Source organism: Saimiri boliviensis, chromosome 11, assembly GCF_048565385.1.
Source record: "Saimiri boliviensis isolate mSaiBol1 chromosome 11, mSaiBol1.pri, whole genome shotgun sequence".
In the NCBI taxonomy this organism is placed as follows: Eukaryota; Metazoa; Chordata; class Mammalia; order Primates; family Cebidae; genus Saimiri; species Saimiri boliviensis.
The window spans coordinates 43,490,758-43,513,908 of NC_133459.1; the positions used below are offsets into that span (position 1 = coordinate 43,490,758).

At 49.6% G+C, this 23,151-nt stretch overlaps 1 protein-coding gene across 1 annotated transcript; it reads right to left on the reverse strand.

The window, feature by feature from the left end:
• Positions 1-1,144: 1,144 nt before the first annotated feature.
• Positions 1,145-23,094, reverse strand: TMEM53 (transmembrane protein 53). The gene is made up of 3 exons (XM_003936924.3): positions 22,878-23,094; positions 7,630-7,751; positions 1,145-3,072 (listed from the first exon to the last, which is right to left on the reverse strand). The coding sequence occupies exons 1-3, from the start codon at positions 22,936-22,938 to the stop codon at positions 2,422-2,424; spliced, it is 834 nt and encodes a 277-aa protein (XP_003936973.1). The 5' UTR covers positions 22,939-23,094; the 3' UTR covers positions 1,145-2,421.
• Positions 23,095-23,151: the final 57 nt, after the last annotated feature.

Genomic DNA, 23,151 nt, shown 5'->3' on the forward strand with positions numbered 1-23,151 from the left:
GAAACATACCAGAGACCACAGTGGGATCACCATATCAGCCTCCCACGCTTTTGTTCCGTTCTCCAAAGGTATCCCTAGTGACCATCGTCCCTGTAGCTACTGCCTAGATCCTCAAATGGAAAGAATGGAAACTCTTATTATCCAAGATGGACCTTCAAGTCTCCCCGTGCTCAGAGAAGCAAGGCTGGGCTGCTAGCACTGGACAGATGGCACTTTGACCCCCACAGCTCCCCACTGCCAGTGAGGTAGCTCACCTTCCTAGAAGCCTCCTAGTCACATGCTCAAAGATACACGTAAGTCCTCACCCACAACAGAAAGCATTTGGAGAAAAACAGTCAAGGCCCCAGAGTAGCTTCCATGACTCCAGACTTGTTTTGACACCTTCTTGCACACCATGCCCATCTGCCCAAATCCCCACCCTTAGTTGCCCATTTTCTCTGGGATACCCTCAGTGAATTCCTCAGAATTGGGTCCAGTTGGCAGCTTCTGCCACCCCTTGGACCCATGAAGACAGACAAGTCCCCCCTTGGAGCCCAGCAAAGGCCCTTCACAGCCCCACGCCCAGCTTGATGAAACCCAATATCCTGAACACAGGGATCCTGGGAATGTCCATGGCCTCTGTCGAGGGAGGGAGGTGGAGCAGCCCCAGCAATGGCTGAGGGTCTGGGAAAGAAACAGGTTTGGAAGAGTGGGTAGGTAAGGGCAACGGAGAGAGAAAGAGGAGACTCTTCATGCCCAGTTCCTATCAGGCCGACTTCTTTGACGTCTTTACTCTCCCATAGGCTTGGACTCAGTAGGTCCTTGATGGCTGGTTACCACCACCCTGGGGGCCATATGTCTCTGAAAGGGGCCATTAACCCCGAGCGAGGACATTCCGCTGAAGCCCACCCTGCTGTGGGAGCCTTGAGCTGTCTCATGGCATAGGCTGCACTGCCACCTGTTGGCCATGGCTAGGAATGCAGCCACACAGCATGGGAATCCCTGCCACCATAGTGGGGACTCACCAAGGACTGATGGGCTGCAGACAGAACGTGGCTCTGGCGACAGAGAATCCATCATCCCCGAGAATATCAGGGTTCAGCTCCCATCCAGAGCTTTTCTAACCACCTCCTTCACTGCCACCTAAGCACCTCGATTACCACGGTAAGCTCTATCAACAAATATTTATTGAATACCTACTATGTGCCAACATTGTACAGCAGTGACTTCTGGAATGATAAATGATACTGAACTATAAGGCTGAATTCATCTCTCCTGCCTAGAGAGTTTCTAAATGGGTTTCCCTTCAAGGAGATGAGGAGTTTGCTATTTCAGCCCCAAATCCCCTTACCCTGGTCTCTAGGGCTTGGGAGTTAGGTTCTGGTCTTTAGGGCTTGGGAGTTAGCTCGTCCCACCTCCTGTTGGAATGCTGCTGCCTTCCTGCTCCCCACTCTGTCTGGCAACTTTCAGCTTACAACTTTCCCAGATCTGGCGGCTTCCAAGCAAAGTGTGGTGGAGCCGGCCAGGCCCCTAACCTCTGCATCCTTAGCTCCTTATCTGGCTCTACCTCAGAATCCCAGGCAGTGAGGACAGAGGAGCCTCTCTGAGTGAACTGCCAAGTGGGACCCATGTGGATGGTACTTTGCACTGTAGGGCTCTGCCCTGCTGGAGCAAAGGTCACAGCCCCTATCCCCAGCCTGACCCTAACCCTAACCAAGATACCTTCCCGCTGGCATTTCCCCACAAAGCTCACCTTCCTTTCAAGGAATCAAAACTCAATTCTGGCAACAGGTACAAAGTTTCAGTTATACAAGATAATGAAGTTCTGAATTATGCAAGATACAAGATTATTCAGTTCTAGAAGTCTGCTGCGTATATCATCCCTTAAACTTTTTAAGTATTACACACACTTGAAATTTTGTTAAGAGAAGAGATCTTGGCCAGGCATGGTGACTCATGCCTGTAGTCCTAGCACTTTGGGAGGCTGAAGTGAGAGGATCACTTGAGCCTAGGAGGTTGAGGCTGCAGTGAGCCCTGACTGCACCACTGCACCCCAGCCAGGATGACAGAGTGAGACCCTGTCTCAAAAAAATAAAAAATGAAGAAAAAGAGAGTAGGTCTCCCGCCGCCCTTTGTCGCCCTTTACAGCCTGCATGCCACAGGAATCAGCAGCCTGACTGTGGCACTTGTCCAAACACAACTCACTGCAAGACTCCCCCAGACACATGCCCCAGCACTCCTGCACCTTAGTATTCTGTGGTAAGCAGACCACCAGCAGACAGAGGTCCCCAGGAGACGGGCCTATAGGAATTTTCTACTTAGGGGACCACGGAGTCCCAAAGGGCCACAGAGAGTTGAACCAGAAGAGGGCCCCACAGATGCAGGTGGTGGGGAGGTATCAGGCATTTATTTCTGGAGCAGAGGTGAGGTCGAGCAATGACCTCAGCAGTGGACACAGTTGCGCATGAAGTCGACACAGAGGCTCGTGTAGTAAGTAGGGTAGTCACGGAGGTGGCTGACATGTGCAGATGACACAAAGTCCACAGAGCGCACGAGGACCCGGCGTGCCAGGCGTGCCTCCACCATGCGTTCTACGTCTCTGGACTGGACTACTTCATCAGCCCTCGAGTAGAGGTAGAGCTCGGGCCAGCAAGAGCCCGCGTCCTGCAGCCTGTCATAGAAGTGGGTGTGGAAGAGGGCTGCGATGGGAGCAAGCAGGAAGTGGAACAAGACAACCACCAGGGCAAAGGCCACCAGCAGCAACAGGCGCAGCATGGCGGGCCAGTGCTCCAGGATGGCTGCCAGGGCCCGCAGAGCCCCTAGCAGGTTGCTGTCACCAGGAGCGCTGTCAAAGATGGTGCCCACCACACGCAGGTGGCAGAAGCGATGGGTCTGCAGGAGCTCCAGCACATAGCGGTATAGCATGACGCCAGCGTTGCTGAAGACATGGAAGAGCAGGGGCTCCTTCTCAATCTCATAATCAAAGAGCAGCTCGAGCAGCTTCTGGGCCAAAACACGAAGTGAAGGGATGCCCAGCGACTCGGAGAAGAAGACCATGTGCCACGGGGCTATGTATCGGATTACGATGCAGCCCTGGGGAGAGAGGCCCAGTCAGTCCTCACAGATGAGGTCAGGGTAGTGGGTTCAAGCTAAGGTCAGAGGGGCCCAGCAACCCCGGCCTGGAGGACACAGGCCATGGACCCCACAGAGTCAGCAATGCTGTAGGTCCTGCTTCAGCCTGAGCCCACCAGCTCGCCGCCCGCAGACACCGGTGCCTTCTGGGTGGGGAAAGTAGACTCAAGGCCCATTTTTTAACTAATTGCTTCATGCTAGCCAAGCCCTCTTGGCCTGGGGTGGTATTTGAGGCCCAGAGCCTGAGCATGCTCTGGAGACATCTGGGCTGACCTAAGTCTCTTTACTCTGGTTCCCTCCTTTCTGTGCCTGCCTTTCCACCCTAAGACCTTGCACATTTGGGGCAGGGCCTCACTGCTTGGCTATCCCCTGCCCCAGCATCTCAGCTCTGCACTGTCCCTACCTCCCAGACACAAGTATACCCCCATGAGACCAGTACCGGAGACCTGGCCTGCAGGCCCCAGCCCTGACCACCAGAGGCCACTTCTGAGCCAGGCACACATCACTTCCATCACTGGTCACTGTGACCTTTCCTCCCTGCCAGGCCCCTAAAAATAAAGTCCATTCTCTCTGGATTCAGGGACCTGACACCCAAATGTCTCTGGTTCCCAGGCCTGGGACCACTCCTCATACTTGCCCTGAATTTCCAAATAACAGTAAACACTTGTTCCTTGAATTCTATAGTCTGGGCCCAAACTCCCTTAGGCTTCTGTGCTCCTCATGGCTGGGCCAAGAGTGCCACAATCTCCACACAGATCCCCTTCTAGGTCAGTCAGAAGAGTCACCGTGCCTGGCTCCTAATCCCCTCTCATTCTCCTGTTCCAGAGGCAAAGGGCCCTTTGTTGGGACAATGTGACTTGAGAGAGTGCTGGGGTCAGACAGGTCCGAGTTCAACTGACACCACTACGTATCAACAGTAAGAACAAGGAACAGTTTACTTCTCTCTGAGTCTGGATCCCCATCTTTAAGGTTATGGTGAAATTGGGATAGCACCCACCTCATAAGGTTATGGGTAAAATTAGATGGGAAAAAATGTGTCTCAAGTGACTAAAGCAACACCTGGCACAAAGTAAACTCTCAACCAATAGCAGCAGTAATTAGTGACGTGGGAGTAACTAGGAGAAAATCGTTTGGGCACAGTAGTTTAATGAGCCATGGCCAAACAGGGATGGTCAGCAGAGGTACCTTGCCATCAGCCCCCTGACTTCCTAGTCCTGGACTGCCTAAGTGTCCCTCCCAAGACTCTGAAGAGGGGGCTGCTTAAGACCACCCACATTCTCCCAAATGCTCAAATCCAACAGAGGCCTTTCGCTCCCCATTGTATGTTTCTCCCTGGGAGCATCTGGAATCGCACACTCCTAGAAATATTACCTTGCAGCCCAGTCTCTTCAATAAGTCAGTTAACATGAAAAAGGGGGCTGTTCTACAGCCCGGACAACACAGTGAGACCCCCATCTCTAAAAAAGAAAGAAAAAAAAAAAAAAAGACCGGGTGCTGTGGTTCATGCCTGTAATCCCAGCACTTTGGGAGGCTGAGGCAGGCAGATCGCCTGAGGTTGGGAGTTCAAGATCAACCTGACCAACATGGAGAAATCCCATCTCTACTAAAAATACAAAATTAGCAGGGCATGGTGGCACATGCCTGTAATTCCAGCTACTCGGGAGACTGAGGCAGGGGAATCGCTTGAACCCAGGAGGTTGTGGTGAGCCAAGATCGCGCCACTGCACTTCAGCCTGGGCAACAAAAGAGAAACTCTGCCTCAAAAAAAGAAAAAAGAAATGGTGGGGCACAGTGGCTCATGCCTGTAATCCCAACACTTTGGGAGGCCAAGGTGGGCAGATCACAAGGTCAGGAGTTCAAGACCAGCCTGACCAATATAGAGAAATCCCATCTCTACTAAAAATACAAAATTAGCTGGACATGGTGGAACATGCCTGTAATTCCAGTTGCTTGGAAGGCTGAGGCATGAGAACTGCTTAAACCCAGGAGCTGGAGGTTGGAGTAAGCCAAGCTCATGCCACTGCACTCCAGCCTGGGCGACAAAGCAAAACTACATCTCAAAAAGAAAAAAATTAGCTTGGCATGGTGGGACATGCCTGCAGTCCCAGATACTCGGGAGGCTGGAGGCAGGAAGATTGCTTGAGCCTGAGTTGAGGCTGCAGTGAGCTATGATTGCACCACTGTACTCCAGCCTGGGTGACAGGGCAAGAGCCTGAATCTAAAAGCGGGTGGGGAGGAGAACAGTTCTAGATTTAAAAGAGCCTTTGGAGTACAGTGGTGCAATTATAGCCTTAAGGAACGAAATAGATGCAATGTGTGATCTGAGATTGGATCCTGGTTTGGGCACATCTGCTGTAAAGAATGCTTTGGGGACAATTATGGAATCTGAATCTGGACTGGAAACTAATGAGATGAACCTCCCTATCCCTGTGCCCATGCCCAATCTCTCATTAAACCACCATTCTACCTCCTGACAAGCTCCTCCATCCATCATCTTCCCTCTACTACCACCCTCAGCTCCAAGGTCCCGACTACCCTTTGTCCCTGGATCATGGCAAGCCCCTCTGAACTCACTTCTGGCTTCCAGCCCCAGCCCTCCAATCCCTCCCCCACTCTACAGCAAGGGACTTTTGTTTGTTTGTTTTGAGACAGGGTCTCACTTTGTTGCCTGGGCTGGAGTGCAGTGGTGCGATCTCGGCTCAATGCAACCAACCTCCACCTCCCAGGTTCAAGCGATCCTACCACCTCAGCCTCCCTGGTAGCTGGGACTACAGGTGTGCGCCACCACGCCCGGCTAATTTTTGTATTTTTGGTAGAGATGGCGTTTCACCATGTTGGCCAGGCTGGTGTCGAACTCCTGACCTCAAGTGATCCACCCGCCTCAGCCTTCCAAAGTGCTGGGATTACAGGCGTGAGCCGCCATGTCCGGCCAAGAGGGACTTTCTGACTCACAAAATAACATCATATCCCTGCTTAAATCTCCTGAGGGCTGACCCCCTCCAAGCCCCACCTCTCACCAGGTGCCTGTACCTTCATTCTTTGTCCCAGCCACACTTGACTATTCCTGGTCCCCTGCCTGGCCTCAGGGATCTCAGGCTAATGAAGAAGTCAGACAAGCCGAGTCCAGTGAGTTAACTGGCCGCAGAGTGAGGCTGTCTATAAAAGGCGACACCAGAGCCCCAGCCTCGGAAACGGGAGAGGCTTCAAGCTCAGAACTACATTTTCTCCCTAATCCCTCTCCCATTCCAGGGCCACCCACACCTCAGGCAGGCAGGAAGTAGACCTGGGTGAGTGGAGGGACGCCGAAGGGAAGGGAGCTCAGCTGGCCTTTCTTCCACGTGCCCCCTGCTCCTCAGTCCAGGGCTTCCAGCTGGCAGCTGCAGCTTTCTGCACCAGGACCCCTGCAGGAGGCTGCCTCGGGGAGAGATCTGGGCTGAGGAGGAGAGGGTGGAGTTGGAGGCCCAAGAGGTGAGAGAAGCTTCCAAAATATAACCAGGTCCTGCTAAGACCCTCTCCTTAGCAGTTACCAGTTACCACAGCCTCCGCATCCAACTCTTGTTTGGACGAAAAGCAGCACAGATCTTTTCCGAGAGGCCCTGCTAGTCTGGGAATGTGAAAGGTGCCATGGGCAGTGGTAACACAGAAACTCACCTGGTGAGAAAGGAGGTCCCAGGAGTACAAGCTATGCCCAGACACCCGGTCCCGGCTCCTGCTGCCCACAGAGGCACCGGCCGGTTAACAGGGACTGGAGCCTGGGCCAACTCCACAACTAGGGGCCACATCAAGACTGGGCCACCCACTGTGGGATGCAGAAGGGAGGAAGGGGAAGCCATCAGGAGACTAAAGGGCCTAGACCAGGCCACAAAACTGGCAGCAAAATGGGGATAATCCCACCAAGTCCCTATGACCCCATGCCTTCCTCACAGGCTCTTTTTTTCTTTTTTTGAGACATAGTCTCTCTCTGTTGCCCAGGCTGGAGTGCAATGGTCCAATTTTGGCTCACTGCAACCTCCATCTCCCTGGCTCAAGTGATTCTCCTGCCTCAGCCTCCCAAGTGGCTGAGATTACAGGTATGTGCCATCATGCCCAGCTAATTTTTGTTTTTTTTTTTTTTTTTTTTTTTTTGAGACGGAGTTTCGCTCTGGTTACCCAGGCTGGAGTGCAATGGCATGATCTCGGCTCACCGCAACCTCCGCCTCCTGGGTTCAGGCAATTCTCCTGCCTCAGCCTGCTAATTTTTTATATTTTTAGTAGAGATGGGGTTTCACCATGTTGACCAGGTTGGTCTCGATCTCTCGACCTTGTGATCCACCCGCCTCGGCCTCCCAAAGTGCTGGGATTACAGGCTTGAGCCACCGCGCCCGGCCTAATTTTTGTATTTTTAGTAGAGACAGGGTTTCACCATGTTGGCCAGGCTGGTTTCAAACTCCACAGACTGTTCTTAAAGCCATTCCCAGGCCTGCCTCAAAGGTGGTCAGCCCTCACTGCAGCCCGGGGAGAGGGCACCAGAGTACTCACCCTTTTGTGGTAGATGGCGCTGTACTTGGCAAGGTTCTTGTCCTTGCAGCCACCCCAGCCCAAGAGAATCACCACAGGCTGCTGAGTTTCTGCCTCCTTCCCACCTGGGCTGGGGCTGTTCTCTGAAACACAGATGTGGACTGTCAACACCAGAGCTGGGGTAGGGGTAGGGGGGACTGCCCAAGCCAGAGCCAGCAGCACTCTGGCTGCTGCAGGCAGGGAACCAATGGATGCCAGGCCCGGGCGTCCTGCCAGGGCATGTGCTCCAGCTCCCACCCCCTGCTGCTCCAGCTGCCTTTCTGCAGGCCTCTCAGCAGAGACCGTGGGGTCACCGGACAAACCAACACAAGGGCACCTTTCTTTAGAGACTCAAAGATAGCCCAAGTGAGGAAAGTGAATACCTTCTCCATGCCCTTTCACCTTCTGATGCAGAGCTCTACAAACTACAACCCCAGGGCCAAACTGGGCACACTGCCTATTTTTGTATGGCCTATGAGCTAAAATAATTTTCACATTTTTAAATGGTTAAAAAAAAATCAAAAGAATATTTTGTGACACGTGAAAATCATATGGAATTTAAATTTCAGTGTCCACAAACAAAGTTTTATTGGAACGTGTCACACTCATTATTTACTTAGGGTCTATGACTCCTTCACACTAAAAACAGCAGATTGGAGTAGTTACAAGACCAGGTGACTTACAAAGCTTAAAATACTGACTGGTCTGGCCAGGCATGGTGGCTCATGCCTGTAATCCCAGCACTTTAGAACGATGAGGCGGCTGATCACAAGGTCAGGAGTTCGAGACCAGCCTGGCCAAAATAGTGAAACCCCGTCTCTACTAAAAATACAAAAATTAGTTGGGCATGGTGGTGGGTGCCTGTAATACCAGCTACTCGGGAGGCTGAGGCAGGAGAATCGCTTGAACCCGGGAGGCGGAGGTTGCAGTGAGCCGAGATCACACCACTGCATTCCAGCCTGGGCCACAGTGTGAGACTACATCTCAAACAAACAAACAAACAAACAAACAAACCAATCTGGCCCTTTACAGGAAGAGTTTGCCAGCCCCTATTCTAATTCTATGAGCAGATAGAAGAAGAGGGTCTTTTTTGAGATAGAGTCTCGCTCTGTCACCCAGGCTGGAGAGCAGTGGCACAATCCTGGCTCAAGGCAACCTCCAACTCGGTTCAGGCAATTCTCCTGCCTCAGCTTCCTGAGTAGCTGGGATTATAGGCACCCACCACCCTGCACAGCTAATTTTTTTTTAAGAGTAGGGGGGGGTTTCACCATGTTGGCCAGGCTGGTCTTGAACTCCTGACCTCAACTGATCTGCGCGCTTCAGCCTCCCAGGAAGAAGAGGGTCTTAAAAGGATAAATGGGCCGGGCGCGGTGGCTCAAGCCTGTAATCCCAGCACTTTGGGAGGCCGAGGCGGGTGGATCACGAGGTCGAGAGATCGAGACCATCCTGGTCAACATGGTGAAACCCCGTCTCTACTAAAAATGCAAAACATTAGCTGGGCATGGTGGCACGTGCCTGTAATCCCAGCTACTCAGGAGGCTGAGGCAGGAGAATTGCCTGAGCCCAGGAGGCGGAGGTTGCGGTGAGCCGAGATCGCGCCATTGCACTCCAGCCTGGGTAACAAGGGCAAAACTCCGTCTCAAAAAAAATAAAATAAAATAAAATAATAAAAAATAAAAGGATAAATGGATAGGACAGTGCAGACAGGAACATGAGACTGACTGACTCTGGCCTATACCGAGCCATCTACCCTGTCTGCAAGAGAATAATAACAGGCTGTATTTATTGAGGTTTAACAATACTCTAAGGCAGGTCCTCTAATACAGATGAAGAAATTGAGGCAGAGTGAGGTTAAGGTACTTGTCTAAGCAGAGTATAGAGCTGGGAATCTGGCCCCTAAACTACTCCACCCTAAACTACTCCAGCACTGTGTGTGCTGCCACCCCATCCACGGCTGGTGATATGCGAAGAGGCACAAGCCAGCCGCTGCCACCACCAGGGCTGCCTTTGAAGAAGCCTCCCTGCAACCTTGTCAAACAGACCTCATCTCATTTCTCCTGCAAACTGAATACCCACCCCCTCAGGGGGACTTCTGTACAAGGACCATCTGTAGCCAGTTAATCTGCCCTCCCAAAAGGGCCGGCGTGTACCCTTCCAAGGACCAAGCCACTTGGCTATGCTCAGCTGCCACCCTGAAATTTATGGATGCCGGTAGTGACCTGGCAACAGTAAATTTCCAGGCTAGCTAAGAGGATGGTAAATATAAATCACTAACCTTTGGACAAAAGGGAGACAACAATTTCCTGTGGAAATTAATGTGATTGAAAAGTTCAATGTTCCTGCTCTCTAGTAGTGGTGACTCTGGCCTTCAGAGATTAACTGCCCGCACCCGTGGAGGTCCCAGGCCTGGTTGCAACTCAGCCTGGAGCAGAAGCTGCCAAAGCCTCGGGCCCCTGCTGACACCTGCCAACCCTCCCGGCCTCCATGGTGCTGGTTCAGCCTCTGGTGAGAGACACAGTCCCACAGGTCTATCTCAAGCAGCTCCAAATATTCTCACCACTTTTCTCAGCCTAGTGTCCCCATCTCCTTCCAGATGGCTTTACCTGCACTAGCCTTTCTCAGTGGGGACCCGGCTCAACCTTGCTGGGTATGACTCTGCCCATGAGGCTAGGGCTACCGCAGCCTCATGGAGAGTAATCCACAGCTAGCATTTGAAGCTGCTTTTGCATCTCCAAGGCCCAGCAAATCGATTCCAAGATCCTATTCTGGGAGGCTCCCTTACCTCTGCAGCTGTCTGAGAATGGGCTCCCCTTCCCCTGCCTACAGGGTTTCCCCATGTGCCACCCCCGAGACACCAGCCAAAGGCTTTGGGATTTATTGCAAATGCAGAAAAAGCAACCAACAGAGGTCATATTCCCTGGTGGACATGAGATGCCAAGGCTAGCCCCCACCAGCAGAGATGGTGCATTCCCCATTGCCAGAGGTTCAAACAGCTGCTGCTAGGCCTCCAAACTGCCCCTCCTCCTGAGGCTGGGATTTGTAACTCCGTTTTGCTGGCAACCTTGGCTTTACCAACTCGGGCAGGAATGACTCTTCACTCTCCATGAAGGTGAATAAACCCTCAGAATATTAGCACCCTGGACAGACTACCTACTCCCATAGCCCAAGCTTTCTGTAATATTCTTTATTGATCTATTTATTTTTGGATACAGGGTCTCGCTCTGTTGCCCAAGCTGGAGTGCAGTGGCACAATCACAGCTCACTGCAGCTTCAACCTCCTTGGGCTCAAGCAATCCTCCCACTCTGCCTCCTGAGTAGCTGGGACCATAGGTGCACGCCACCATAACCGATTCATTAAAAAAAAATTTTTTTCTTTTTTTTCAGAGGGAGTTTCGCTCTTTCCCCTAGGCTGGAGTAAAGTGGCGGATCTTGGCTCACTGCAACCTCTGCCACCCTCTCCGCCCCCTGATTCAAGGGATTCCCCTGCCTCAGCCTCCCGAGTAGCTGGCATTATAGGTACCCACCACCATGCCCGGCTAATATTTGTATTTTCAGTAGAGACAGGGTTTCACATATTGACCAGGCTGGTCTAGAACTCCTGAGCTCAGGCAATCTGCCCACCTCAGCCTCCCAAAATGCTAGGATTACAGGTGTGAGCCGCCACGCCCAGCCAAAAGTAATTGCTATGGCTATTGTTATTTGTTGCCACATTAGGATCATGATTCTTCCACCCTCTTGTACAAACTCCTGCCCCTTTCTTACTTACTCCACTGGCCATATCACCCTCTGCCCCTCCTGCTGCTGACATCTCTGGGCCTCTGGCAGGTGACCTTGAGGCATTGAAAACTTTGGTCCCTGGCTTGAGCTCCCACTCTATTCAAAGACTCACCAGAACCCTGTACAAGCAATCAATACGCCTTGTTCCTAAACCATTACAAACTTCTCTCAGCAAAAAGTGCTAACACACATAGCATGACGTGCCAGGCCCTATTCTAAGCATTTCACATACCAACTCATTTATTATACACAACACACCTGTAATCCCAGCACTTTGGGAGGCCAAGGCAGGCAGATCTCACTTGAGCCTGAGAATTCAAGACCAGGCTAGGCAACATGTCAAAACCTCATCTCTATAAAAATTAGCTGAGCGAGGTGGCACACACCTGTAGTTCCAGCTCCTCAGGATGCTGAGACAGGAGGATAAGCCCAGGAGATCAAGGCTGCAGTGAGCCAAGATCATGCCACTGTACTCCAGCCTGGGTGACAAGTGAGACCCTATATTTAATAAAAAAAAAAAAAATTACAATACTCTTATGAGCAAGAATTCTCTCTCTCTCTCTCTCTCTCTCTCTCTCTCTTTTTTGAGACAAAATCTCATTCTGTTGTCCAGGCTGGAGTACAGGGGTGAGATCTCAGCTCACTGCAACCATCACCTCCTGAGTTCAAGAAATTCTCTGCCTCAGCCTCCTGAGCAGCTGGGACTACAGGTATGCGCCACGACGCCCAGATAATTTTTGTATTTAGTAGAGATGGGGTTTCACCATCTTGACCAGGCTGGTCTCAAACTCCTGACCTCGTGATCCACCTGCCTCAGGCTCCCAAGGTGCTACAATTACAGGCATGAGCCACTGCACCCAGCTAAGAATTCTCATTTTACAGATGAAAACCTAAGACACATTGTAAACAACTTGCTCAAGGTTACATAACTAATAAGCAGTGAAGCTGAAATCCAAATCCAGGTGGTCCGACTCCAAAGACCAGCTTGTATCCACTACCCTAGCCAGCCCCCTAGATAGCAAAACCATCTCCATCACATCAGCTCCAAACCTGTATACATGGCTGCCTCCTGTACATCAAGAGACCCAATAATGACCTCATCGACCTGCTTCTCCCAGCCAGGACTTCAATATATGCTCCCTCATTTGGTCTTGCAACCATCCTAGAAGTTAGCTACTATTACTATCTCCATTTTACAAATAAGAAAATTAAAACACAGAGAGGGAAAGTCCCTTTCCCCCAAAAACGTACCCACTCTCTGGACCACCAAGCTCTACTGCCTCCACCGGCGGGACCTGCATGTGCTGTTCTCCAGCCCGTGATGCTGATGCTCCGTGTTCCTGCTTTGCTAATGCCCACTCCACTTACAGAGTCAGCTCACTACTTACTTCCAGGAAGCGTTCCTTGATGCCCTCCCCAAGCCAACCCCTTCTCACCACCCCCACCCCAAACCTCGGACTGAGTGAGGTGCCCCTCCTCTGTACTGTCACGGCACCCGCCACCACACCACTACTCTTGACACACACTGCACTGACAGGGTTCATTAGGAACAGGTAGGAGGCTACTATAAAATTCAAGGCAAGAGATGGTGAAGGCCTGAACTAGAGCAGTGGAGAGACAGATGGGGAGGGGTAGAAATGACAGGAAGAAAACAGAGTCACAAGAATTCTGGAACATGTATCAAAAGTCTCAAAAACATGCAATCTTTGTCGAGCGTGGTAGCGCAAGCCTGTAATCCCAGTACTTTGGGAGGCCGAGGTGGGTGGATCACCTGAGGTCAGAAGTTCAGGACCAGCCTGACCAACATGGTGAAATCGTGTCTCTACTGAATACAAAGAATTAGCTGGGCATGGTGGCAGGTGCCTGTGATCCCAGCTACTCAGGAGGCTGAGGCAGGAAAATCACTTGAACTCAGGAGGCAGAGGTTGCAGTGAGCCAAGATCACACCACTGCACTCCAGCCAGGGCAATAAGAGTGAAATTCCATCTCAAAAAAAAAAAAAAACAAAAACAAAAACGCAATCTTTGACTTGGCAATTCCACTTATAAGAAAAGTGTTAAATCATATAGAAATATTCAATACATTAAGTAGATCATAGACAGAAATGTAAGAGCTGAAATTATAAAACTGTTAGAAGAGAACATAGGAGTAAATCTTTGGATTAGGCAGCAGTTCCACCCAAAGTACATGGAACAGACAAACAAAATAGATAAATTGAGACTTTATCAAAATAAAAACTTTTTACTTCAAAGGACACAATCCAAAAAAAGTGAAGAAAAAAAAAAACCCACAAAATGGAGAAAATATTTGCAAATCATCTATCTGATAAGGGAGTAATATCCAGAATACAGAGAGAACTCATAAAACGCAACAGCAAAAAGTAAACCCAACTCGAAAATGGGCAAAGAATCTAAATACATGAAGCAGGTCTTTCTCCGAAGGTTTACAAATGGCCAATAAGCACATAAAAAGATGCTCAACATCATAGCCATTAGGAAAATCAAAATCAAAACCACTATTAGGTATCTCTCGTACTTGAGGATAACTATAATTAAAAAGTCAGGGCAGGCAAGGTGGCTCACGCCTGTAATCCCAGCACTTTGGGAGGCGGAGATGGGAGGATAATTTTTTGTATTTTAGTAGAGACTGGCGTTTCACTATGTTGGTCAGGAGATCAAGACCATCCTGACCAACATGGTGAAATGCCAGTCTCTACTAAAATACAAAAAAATAACTGGGCGTGGTGGCACGTGCCTGTAATCCCAGCTACTTGGTAGGCTGAGGCAGGAGAACTGCTTGAACCCAGGAGGCAGAGGTTGTGGTGAGCAGAGATCACACCCCTTTGCACTCCAGCCTGGGTGACAGAGCAAGACTCCATTTCAAAAACAAAAAGTCAGATAATAAACAAGTGTTGGTTGTGGATGAAACCAGGACCCTCATACAGTGCTGGTGGAAATGCATAATGGTGCAGCCACTTTGGAAAACTATGGCAGATCCTCAAAAAAATTAAACATAGAGTTACCACATGACCCAGCAATTTCACTCCAGGGATATCTCCAAGAGAACTAAAAATATAAGTCCACATGAACACTTGCCCGTGAATATTCATAGCAGTCATAATAACCAAAAAGTGGAAACACTCCTCCTAGTATCTGTGAATAAACAAAATGTGATACATCCATACAATGAAATACTATTCAGTCATAAAAAGGAATGAAGTACTAATACATGTGACAACATGGATGAACCTTGAAAACATCATTCTAAGTGGAAGAAGTCAGATACAAAAGGCCACATGTTATATGACTTCATTTATATAAAATAGCAAGAATAGGCAAATCCATAGAGAATGAAAGATTAGTGTTTGCCAAGGGCTGGGGAAAGGAGGGAATAGAGAATGACTACTAAAGGGAATAGGGTTTCTTTTTCAGATGATGAAAACGTTTTGGAATTAGATAGCAGTGACAGTCTGACAATTCTGTGAATATATCAAAAGCCAGTGAATTTAACCTTTTTTTTTTTTTTTTTTTTTGAGACAAGGTCTCACTCTGTTGCCCAGGCTGGAATGCAGCAGTGAAATTATAGCTCACTGCAGCCTCAACCTCCCAGGCTCAAGCGATCCTCCCACCCCAGTCCTGAGTGGTGGGACTATAGCCACATGGCACCACACCTGGCTAAGTTTTTATGTTTTGTAGAGACAAGGTCTCACTATGTTGCCCAGGCAGCTCTTAAACTCCTGGGCTCATGCCATCCTCCCACCTTAGCCTCCCAAATACTGGGATTACAGGCATGAGCCACTGCAGATGGCCAGAAGTGTACATTTTTAAAGGGCAGATTTGATGGTATGTGAATGATTTCTCAATAATGCTATTATTTTCAAAAATAATAGTAATACATTAAGTGAAAACACAAGTTGTAAAGCAGTATCACAACAGAATACCTATACACACACACACACCACACACACATCTTTTTTTCTCTCTCTTTTTGGACAGAGTCTCACTCTGTCACCCAGGCTGGAGTACAATGGCATGATCTTAGCTCACTGCAACCTCCGCCTCCCGGGTTCAAGCGATTCTCCTGCCTCAGCCTCCCTAGTAGCTGCGATTACAGTTGCCCACCACCATGCCCGGCTAATTTTTGTATTTTTAGTAGAGACAGGATTTCACCATGTTGGCCAGGCTGGACTCCAACTCCTGACCTCAGGTGATCTGCCCTCCTTGGCCTCCCAAAGTGCTGGGATTACAGGTGTGAGCCACTGCCCCCAGCCACGTATTTTTTTTTTATGCATAGAAAAAAATACATCAAAGCCAGGCATGGTGGCTCACTCCTGTAATCCCAGCACTTTGCACTTTGGGAGGCCCAGGTGGGCGGATCACCTGAGGCTGGGAGTTTGAGACCAGCCTGACCAATATGGAGAAACCCTGTCTCTACTAAAAATACAAAATTAGCCAGGCATGGTGGTGCATGCCTGTCATCCTAGCAACTCGAAAGGCTGAGGCAGAAGAATCACTGAATCCAGGAGGTGGAGGTTCCCATGAGCCGAGTTGGGCCATTGCACTCCAGCTTGGGCAACAAGAGCGAAACTCTGTCTCAAAAAAAAAAAAAAAAAAAAGAAAGAAAGAAAAAGAAAAAGAAAAAAATACATCCAATATTAATAGCAATTATTTTTGGGATTAGAGGCAATTTCTTTTTCATGATTTTTTCCCCGATTTTCTAAAATCGGTATGTATAACTTCTGCAATGAGAGTTAAAATATTATCTCTAACAACAGGGGAGGTGGTCCAGCAGAGTAAAGAGCAGCTGAGAAGTCAAAGAGGCCAGGAGTGCCCGGAAGCCCCTCACCATGTGAAAGGATTCTTTTCAACCCTAACACATCTCGAGCACACCACAAAACAATGTAATCTCACAGGCTCTCTGTCCTCTAGAATTTCTCAACAAATAACACTTATAACACAGATAATGCAAGAATTACAAACACATATATTGTGCAACAGTTCAAGTCATAAAACTCAAGCATGAATTAGACTGTGTATATCCCAGGGACATAAGGGGAAGACAAAGGAAAGGGCTGACAAGGCCTAAGGGTCCGTAGTACAATAGGTACTTTTTTATTTGCAAGCCAGAATGAAAACAGAAATTATGTTTTCTTTTAAAAATGCAAAGAATAAAAAGATTCTTAATTTTCTCTACTCCCCAGAAATACTTTCTAGTGTCTCACAATTCCTATATTTAAACCAAATTTTTTTTTTCCTTTGAGACAAGGTCTCTCTCTGTTGCCCAGGCTGGAGTGCAGTGACACAGTCATGGCTCACTGCAGCCTATATCTCTCGGGCTCAGGTAATCCTCCTACCTCAGCCTCCCAAGTAGCTGGGACTACAGGCAAGCACTACCATGCTCAGCTCATTTTTGTTTTTGCAGAGTCAGGGTTTGGCCATGTTGCCCAGACTGGTCTCAAACTCTTGGGCTCAAGCGATCTGCCCCCTCAGCCTCCCAAAGTGCTGGCACTACAGGCGTGAGCCACTGTGCCCAGCCAAATTACTTTTTTATTTACTTTTTTAAAAAACAGCAGAGTAGCATAGTATCTAAGAGTACATACTGTACAAAATCATATCTCGGTTCAAATCTCTGCCTCTGCCACTTAGTAACAGACCTTAATCAAGTTCTCTAAGCTTCAATTTCCTTATCTGTGAAATGGGGATAATGACACAAAGAATTAAATAAGATAACAGCTATAGAGGGCTTAGCATGGCACCTGGCAGAAGGAAAGAGTTCAATAAATTGAAATTATTATTACTTCACAAGTAATGCATGCTCACTGTAGAAAAAGTAGAAAATGAATATCTAATAAAATTGGAATCATACTGTTTGTAATCTGCTTTCTTCCGTCTGGCAATATATTGTGAACATTTTTCCCTGTCAGTTTATATATTTCTACACCATTATTTTTAGTGGCTTCAGAGAGGCTATAGAATGTTTCATAATTTACGGTGATCAAATATCCCATTATTGGATATGATGCTGTTTCCAATTTTTCGCTGTTATAAAAATACTTTAATGGACACCCCATTCTTTGTGCATGTCCTTAATTGTTTCCTAGAAATGGCATCGTATTCAGGCAGCCGTTCCTAATGGCAACTGAAATCTCGGCCTGTACAAGCTTTGGAGTAAGGCTCTTAAGCTGAAATCTGGAATTACTTTGGGCGAGATACTTTACCTCCCCACAAGCGTCTGTTCTTCATCTGTAAAACAGGATTAAGGGTACTCCCTACTTCACGGGGTGGTTGTGAGGATTAATAAAATAATGAAAGGAGCTCCTGGTGGGCCTGGCATGTGAATAGAAGATGGTTAACAGTGTAAGTATCACAGACACTCAGAGAAAACGAGGCCTGCGAGGAGGCCTGGATCTCAAATCCAGGGTCTAGTACAGCACCTGGCATAGAGCAGACACTTAGAAAGGGTTCTTTTTTTTTTTTTTTTTTTTTTTGAGACGGAGTTTCGCTCTGGTTACCCAGGCTGGAGTGCAATGGCGCGATCTCGGCTCACCGCAACCTCCGCCTCCTGGGTTCAGGCAATTCTCCTGCCTCAGCCTCCTGAGTAGCTGGGATTACAGGCACGAGCCACCATGCCCAGCTAATGTTTTGTATTTTTAGTAGAGACGAGGTTTCACCATGTTGACCAGGATGGTCTCGATCTCTCGACCTCGTGATCCACCCGCCTCGGCCTCCCAAAGTGCTGGGATTACAGGCTTGAGCCACCGCGCCCGGCCAGAAAGGGTTCTTATCAAGAAGTGAGAGAAAAGAGATCATGATTCCAGAAATGAACTGCTCTGTACAGGAAAAAAAAAAAAAAAAAAAGCCCTTTTGGGTCCTCGAAGACAAGCAGACAAGACAAGGATCAAATCCCAAATGATCTTCGCCTGGGTCTTTGACGTCTGTCCGTCATGACAGCTCTTCAGGTTTTCATCTCGTTCTCCACCCCTGAAAGCACTGCACACAGCTTCCTGCCAGGCCCATTCCCTCCAGCCCCTCGCAGTCCCCCTCAGGGCTCTTACTTCTGCACTTTATCCCATCCAAGTTCTAAGCAGGCCTGACACGGCTTAGCTTCTGAAATCAGCATGTCCAAGGTGGTATGGCTGTAGACTTGACTTCTGGACTTTCTGCTGCTCACCAGGGGGGGTCTGTCAGCCCTCCCAAAGCTTCAGGTCCAGCTTGGGCTGCTCTTCTCCAGGAAGCCTCCCCCACCACAGGGCCCACCATGGTGGTCCAGACCCTTCAGCACTGTTTCCCAGGTACCAGTGACAACTTCCCGAGGGTTAAGATGATGTCTGTATTTCCTTGATCTCAGCCAGTGCTGAGCAAAACATCAGGCCCACAATAAAGCCTGGGGAACAAAAACCCCTCACTTCCCCTCTCTGTGATCCCCTGAAGACCTTCTGTTCACTCTAAGAGCAAAATGTTTGTCCCAGGCCCAGGCCCCAGCCCCATTAACTCTGTGAATGAATTATTTTTTATGTTTACTGAACGTAAGAGCCACATGGTACCTTTAAGAATGCTGCTGGCCTATGAGCAAGTCACAGAGGGGACCTGGGTGGGGTCTGGCTGACCATTCTCTGGATGGGAGGAGGGGTGGCACAGCCTGGGCCTGGGATGCCAGAGCAGCTCTGACTTGGGCCTACAGTGCTGCCAAGTGATTTCATTCAGCTCACTTGGCACCTCATCCCTCCCAGGCCCCAGTGACAGGGAGTGAAGCCATCAAAAACACTACAACAGGATAGTAATAGTGCTATGGGAGCCCCAGGAGAGACCCTTCCCAAATGAAATGAAGTAAGAGAGGGTATTGAGAGAGCAAGGGGATCATTGGCCTGGAAAACAGAGAGGGAGGCCAGATTCTGGGTCAAAGGACCAGCTTTAGCAAAGGCCTAGGCAGATGACCATTGGCGTAGGCAGCCACAGGTACTGGCTGCTGGGATTCCCAGCAGGAGGATTTTGGGCTGCCAAGCCTGACCTACAAGGCCCAGGGCTCTGAATGACCCCAGATCTGCAGCTGCCTTCCAGCTACCTACTGTGCCAGCATCAGCTTCTCCGTCAGCTCACAGCAGTGATGGGTTCTGTGGTTTCAATTTTCAAATACAGGGGAAAAGTAATTTCAGGCCAGGCACAGTGGCTCATACCTGTAATCCAGCACTTTGGGAGGCTGCGACAGGAGGACTGCTTGAGCCCAGGAGTTTGAAACCAGTCTGGGCAACATAGTAAGACTGTCTCCATATAAGAAATTAAAAACTATAATAAAAAAAAAAAGTTTTTAAACACTGGGCACAGTAGCTCACACCTGTAATCCCTGCACTTTGGGAGGCCAAGGCAGATGGATCACTTGAGGTCAGGAGTTCGAGACCAGCCTAACCAATATGGTGAAACCCTGTCTCTACTGCAAATACAAAAATTAGCCAGGTGGGGTGGCATGCGCCTGTAGTAGCAGCTATTCGGGAGGCTGAGGCAGGAGAATCACTTGAACCCGGGAGGTGAAGGTTGCAATGGGCTGAGATCACACCACTACACTCCAGCCTGGGTGACACAGCGAGACACTGTCTCAAAAAAAAAAAATGTTTTAAAAAAGTAATTTCAGGCCGGGCACTGTGGCTCACACCTGTAATCCCAGCACTTTGGGAGGCTGAGGCGGGTGGATCATGAGGTCAAGAGATCGAGACCATCCTGGTCAACATGGTGAAACCCCGTCTCTACTAAAAATAAAAAAAAACTTAGCTGGGCATGGTGGCGCGTGCCTGTAATCCCAGCTACTCAGGAGGCTGAGGCAGGAGAATTGCCAGAACCCAGGAGGCAGAGGTTGCAGTGAGCCGAGATCGCACCATTGCACTCCAGCCTGGGTAACAAGAGCGAAACTCCGTCTCAAAAAAAAAAAAAAAAAAAAAAGTAATTTCAGGGCTGGGCGCAGTGGCTTACGCCTGTAATCCCAGCACTTTGGGAGGTCAAGGTGGGTGGATCACCTGAGGTTGGGAGTGAGATCAGCCTGGCCAACACGGCGAAACCCCATCTCTAAAAAAAAAAAAATTTACTAAAAAAAAAAGTAATTTCAGAAACTAAATATGACTGTCCTACATACTTCTCCACCATTAAACAGTAATTGCAAAAGACAGACAATCTCTGGGGCCCCAAAAGGCTGTCATTCTGTGAAGCAATGTTGGCCTGGAGGGAAGCTCTGCACATGGGCAGCAAATGGATTCCGGGGACCACAGTGTGGTGATCTCCTTCTGAGGGGCTTGAAACCTCTAGCTCACCTCTGGAGCATGCACTGTGAGAGGGAAGGAAGATGAACTAAAGCCTGTCAGGAGGAGAAGAAACAGCTGAAGCCCCTGGAGGTGTTTCCCTTGGAGGAGATGTGAAGGCACGAAGCTGTCCTCTTGAAGGGAGGAAGAGAGATGACTTGCTCTGTGTCATTCCCACCACAATGCTCTAGCCCCACAGTTAGCACATCACTTTGAAACCACCTGCTTATAAACTTACCCCCTCTCCAAAACCTCAGTTCCGTGTGAGTCACTTCTCTAACCCACGGTCAGGACACAGCAAATACTGAACTGACAGCGGAAATGACAGGAAGGCTTATTGTGGCTCAAGAAAGGGAAGTGCTTTCTAACAATCCCAGTTGCCTCCAACAGGCCAGGATGTTTGGGCAGAAGCATCACGTTAGGGAAGGGCCTGCTAGGAATGGAATGTACTCATGCCAACAGAGGGCTGCAGGATGAAACAGCCCCTGAGATTTCTTCCAATTCTAAGACCCAGCCCCCTGGAGCAGCAAGGGGAGCCACAGGATCGTGCCACTGCACTTCAGTCTGGGGACAGAGGGAGACTCTCAAAAAAAAGAAAGAAAGAAAGAAAGGGGGGCAGAGGGGGAACCATAGAGGAAGCAATGCAACAGCACATGCACTGTGCCAGGGACACACATCCAAACGCTACCTCGTTAACCCTCACAATCCCTCGTTAACCCTCACAATCCCACGAGGAGGTACACACTATTACTGCTTCCATTTCACAGCGGAAGAATCTGAGGCTCTTCACAGCGGAAGAATCTGAGGCTCATGGAAGTTCAATAACTTGCCAAAGACATGTAACTAGTAAGACGTGGAGCTGAAATGTGAACCAGGATCACCAGGTTGCCCTCCTGGCCATGCTGAAGGCAGCTCCAGCCCTTTGCAGCCGAAGGCTCTCCAAAGGAAATAATATCAACTGACTTCATGGCCTGCTGACACCAAAACGTGTCCAAAGTATTTTTACATCTATAAACCCAAAAGCGCTAAGCCAACAGATCCAGCTCTACGGAGAAACAGCTGGTCTGGAGCCAACTGTTCTGTGGGAGCCTAAGGGCTGCCCTCTCCTAGACTCCAACCAAAGAACATGAGATACTACAGGGAGGGGTACGGGAAGACTCTCCTGAAGAAGGTGAGTTTTACGGAGAGCAAAAATAAGATCAGACTTTTGCATTAGGAATATCATTGTGGTAGCAATTGAAGAGGCTGTGCTGCAGGCAGTGAGACAGGAGGCCTGAGGGACATGCTGGCCTCAGGCTGACCATAAAAAGAGACCAAACTTTCCACTCTCTGGGCCCGGATCTACTCACATTGTCATGGACAGGAGCCTGCTGTCAAGCCTACTGATTTTGTGGAGCTTCCTACATGTCTTTCTTTAATGTAAGGCGAGAATGCCGATCGAGTGCCAATTGCTGAACTCACTCCATGCCAGGCCCCTTACACAAATAATCTCCAGATGGCCCCAACAGTCCTATAAGAAATGTTACTATCCTTATCCCCGTTTTACAGAGGAGGAAACTGAAGTTCAAAGAAGGCAGCTTACCAAAGGTCATCCAGCTCCTAAAAGGAGGAGTCAGGATTTCAGTCGAGTTCTACCCGACGGCAGAGACTGCACTGTTAACGACTGCCGAGAAGAGTGGAGAGGGACGGCTAAGGGTTCTCAGTCCCGGGCTTCTGCGAGGACCGGTGACCCCGCAGGGCTCCCCCTCCACTCCTTCGGGAAAATAATAAGTGATACCTTCAGCCACAACCGCCGAATAAAGGCTAGATGTGGGAAGCCCAATCCCAAACAAAGGAATCAGGAGGGGGTCCAGCTTTCAGCAGCCTTCAGCTAGAAGAAGAGATTAAAGGGCATGGACCCGAGAACCCTGGACAGGAAAGACAGAAAAGGGGGTCACAGGCGAGCAGTTGACTCGGGCCAGAGGCGGGGCTCGCCAGGGAGGAACACTCTGGGGCGGGGCTTACGATGGGCGGGGCTCCCTGAGCTCCAAGTCTAGGACCTGCGGGACCCTATGAGGGGGCGGCCCGCGGGAGGGCGGGGCCGCAAGAGGGGCGGGGCTACAGCTGCGATAGCAACCCGCGGGCTCATGAGGTCACCTCCCCGCGCCTGGACCCAACCCTCATTCCATACTCTGGCTCCAGCAGGGCTGATCCGGGATCTCGATGGTGTAGTCCAGCTCTGCCGAGGCCATGGTGAAGGCGCCGGCCCCGAGCACTTGCCTCCAGCCGGAACTCCCGCTTGCGCACCCGTGCCTCACCCGGGCGTCTCCTGGGCGCCGCCCAATCACCACACACCTCCCCGAACACGGCCCAATCCCTGCGCCGCGCTCTGTGACCTCCCGCCTTAGCAACCACCGAGTCTCTTCCAGTGCCTCTCGCCTCGCCCTACTAGCTCGGTCCTAGCA

Coding starts and splice junctions, on each gene's coding strand:
- TMEM53 (XM_003936924.3), bottom strand. CDS start 22,938: ATGGCCTCGGCAGAGCTGGACTACACCATCGAGATCCCGGATCAGCCC. Junction 7,752..22,877: donor TCAGCCCTGCTGGAGCCAGA/GTATGGAATGAG, acceptor TCTGTGTTTCAG/AGAACAGCCCCAGCCCAGGT. Junction 3,073..7,629: donor GCGCCATCTACCACAAAAGG/GTGAGTACTCTG, acceptor CTCTCTCCCCAG/GGCTGCATCGTAATCCGATA.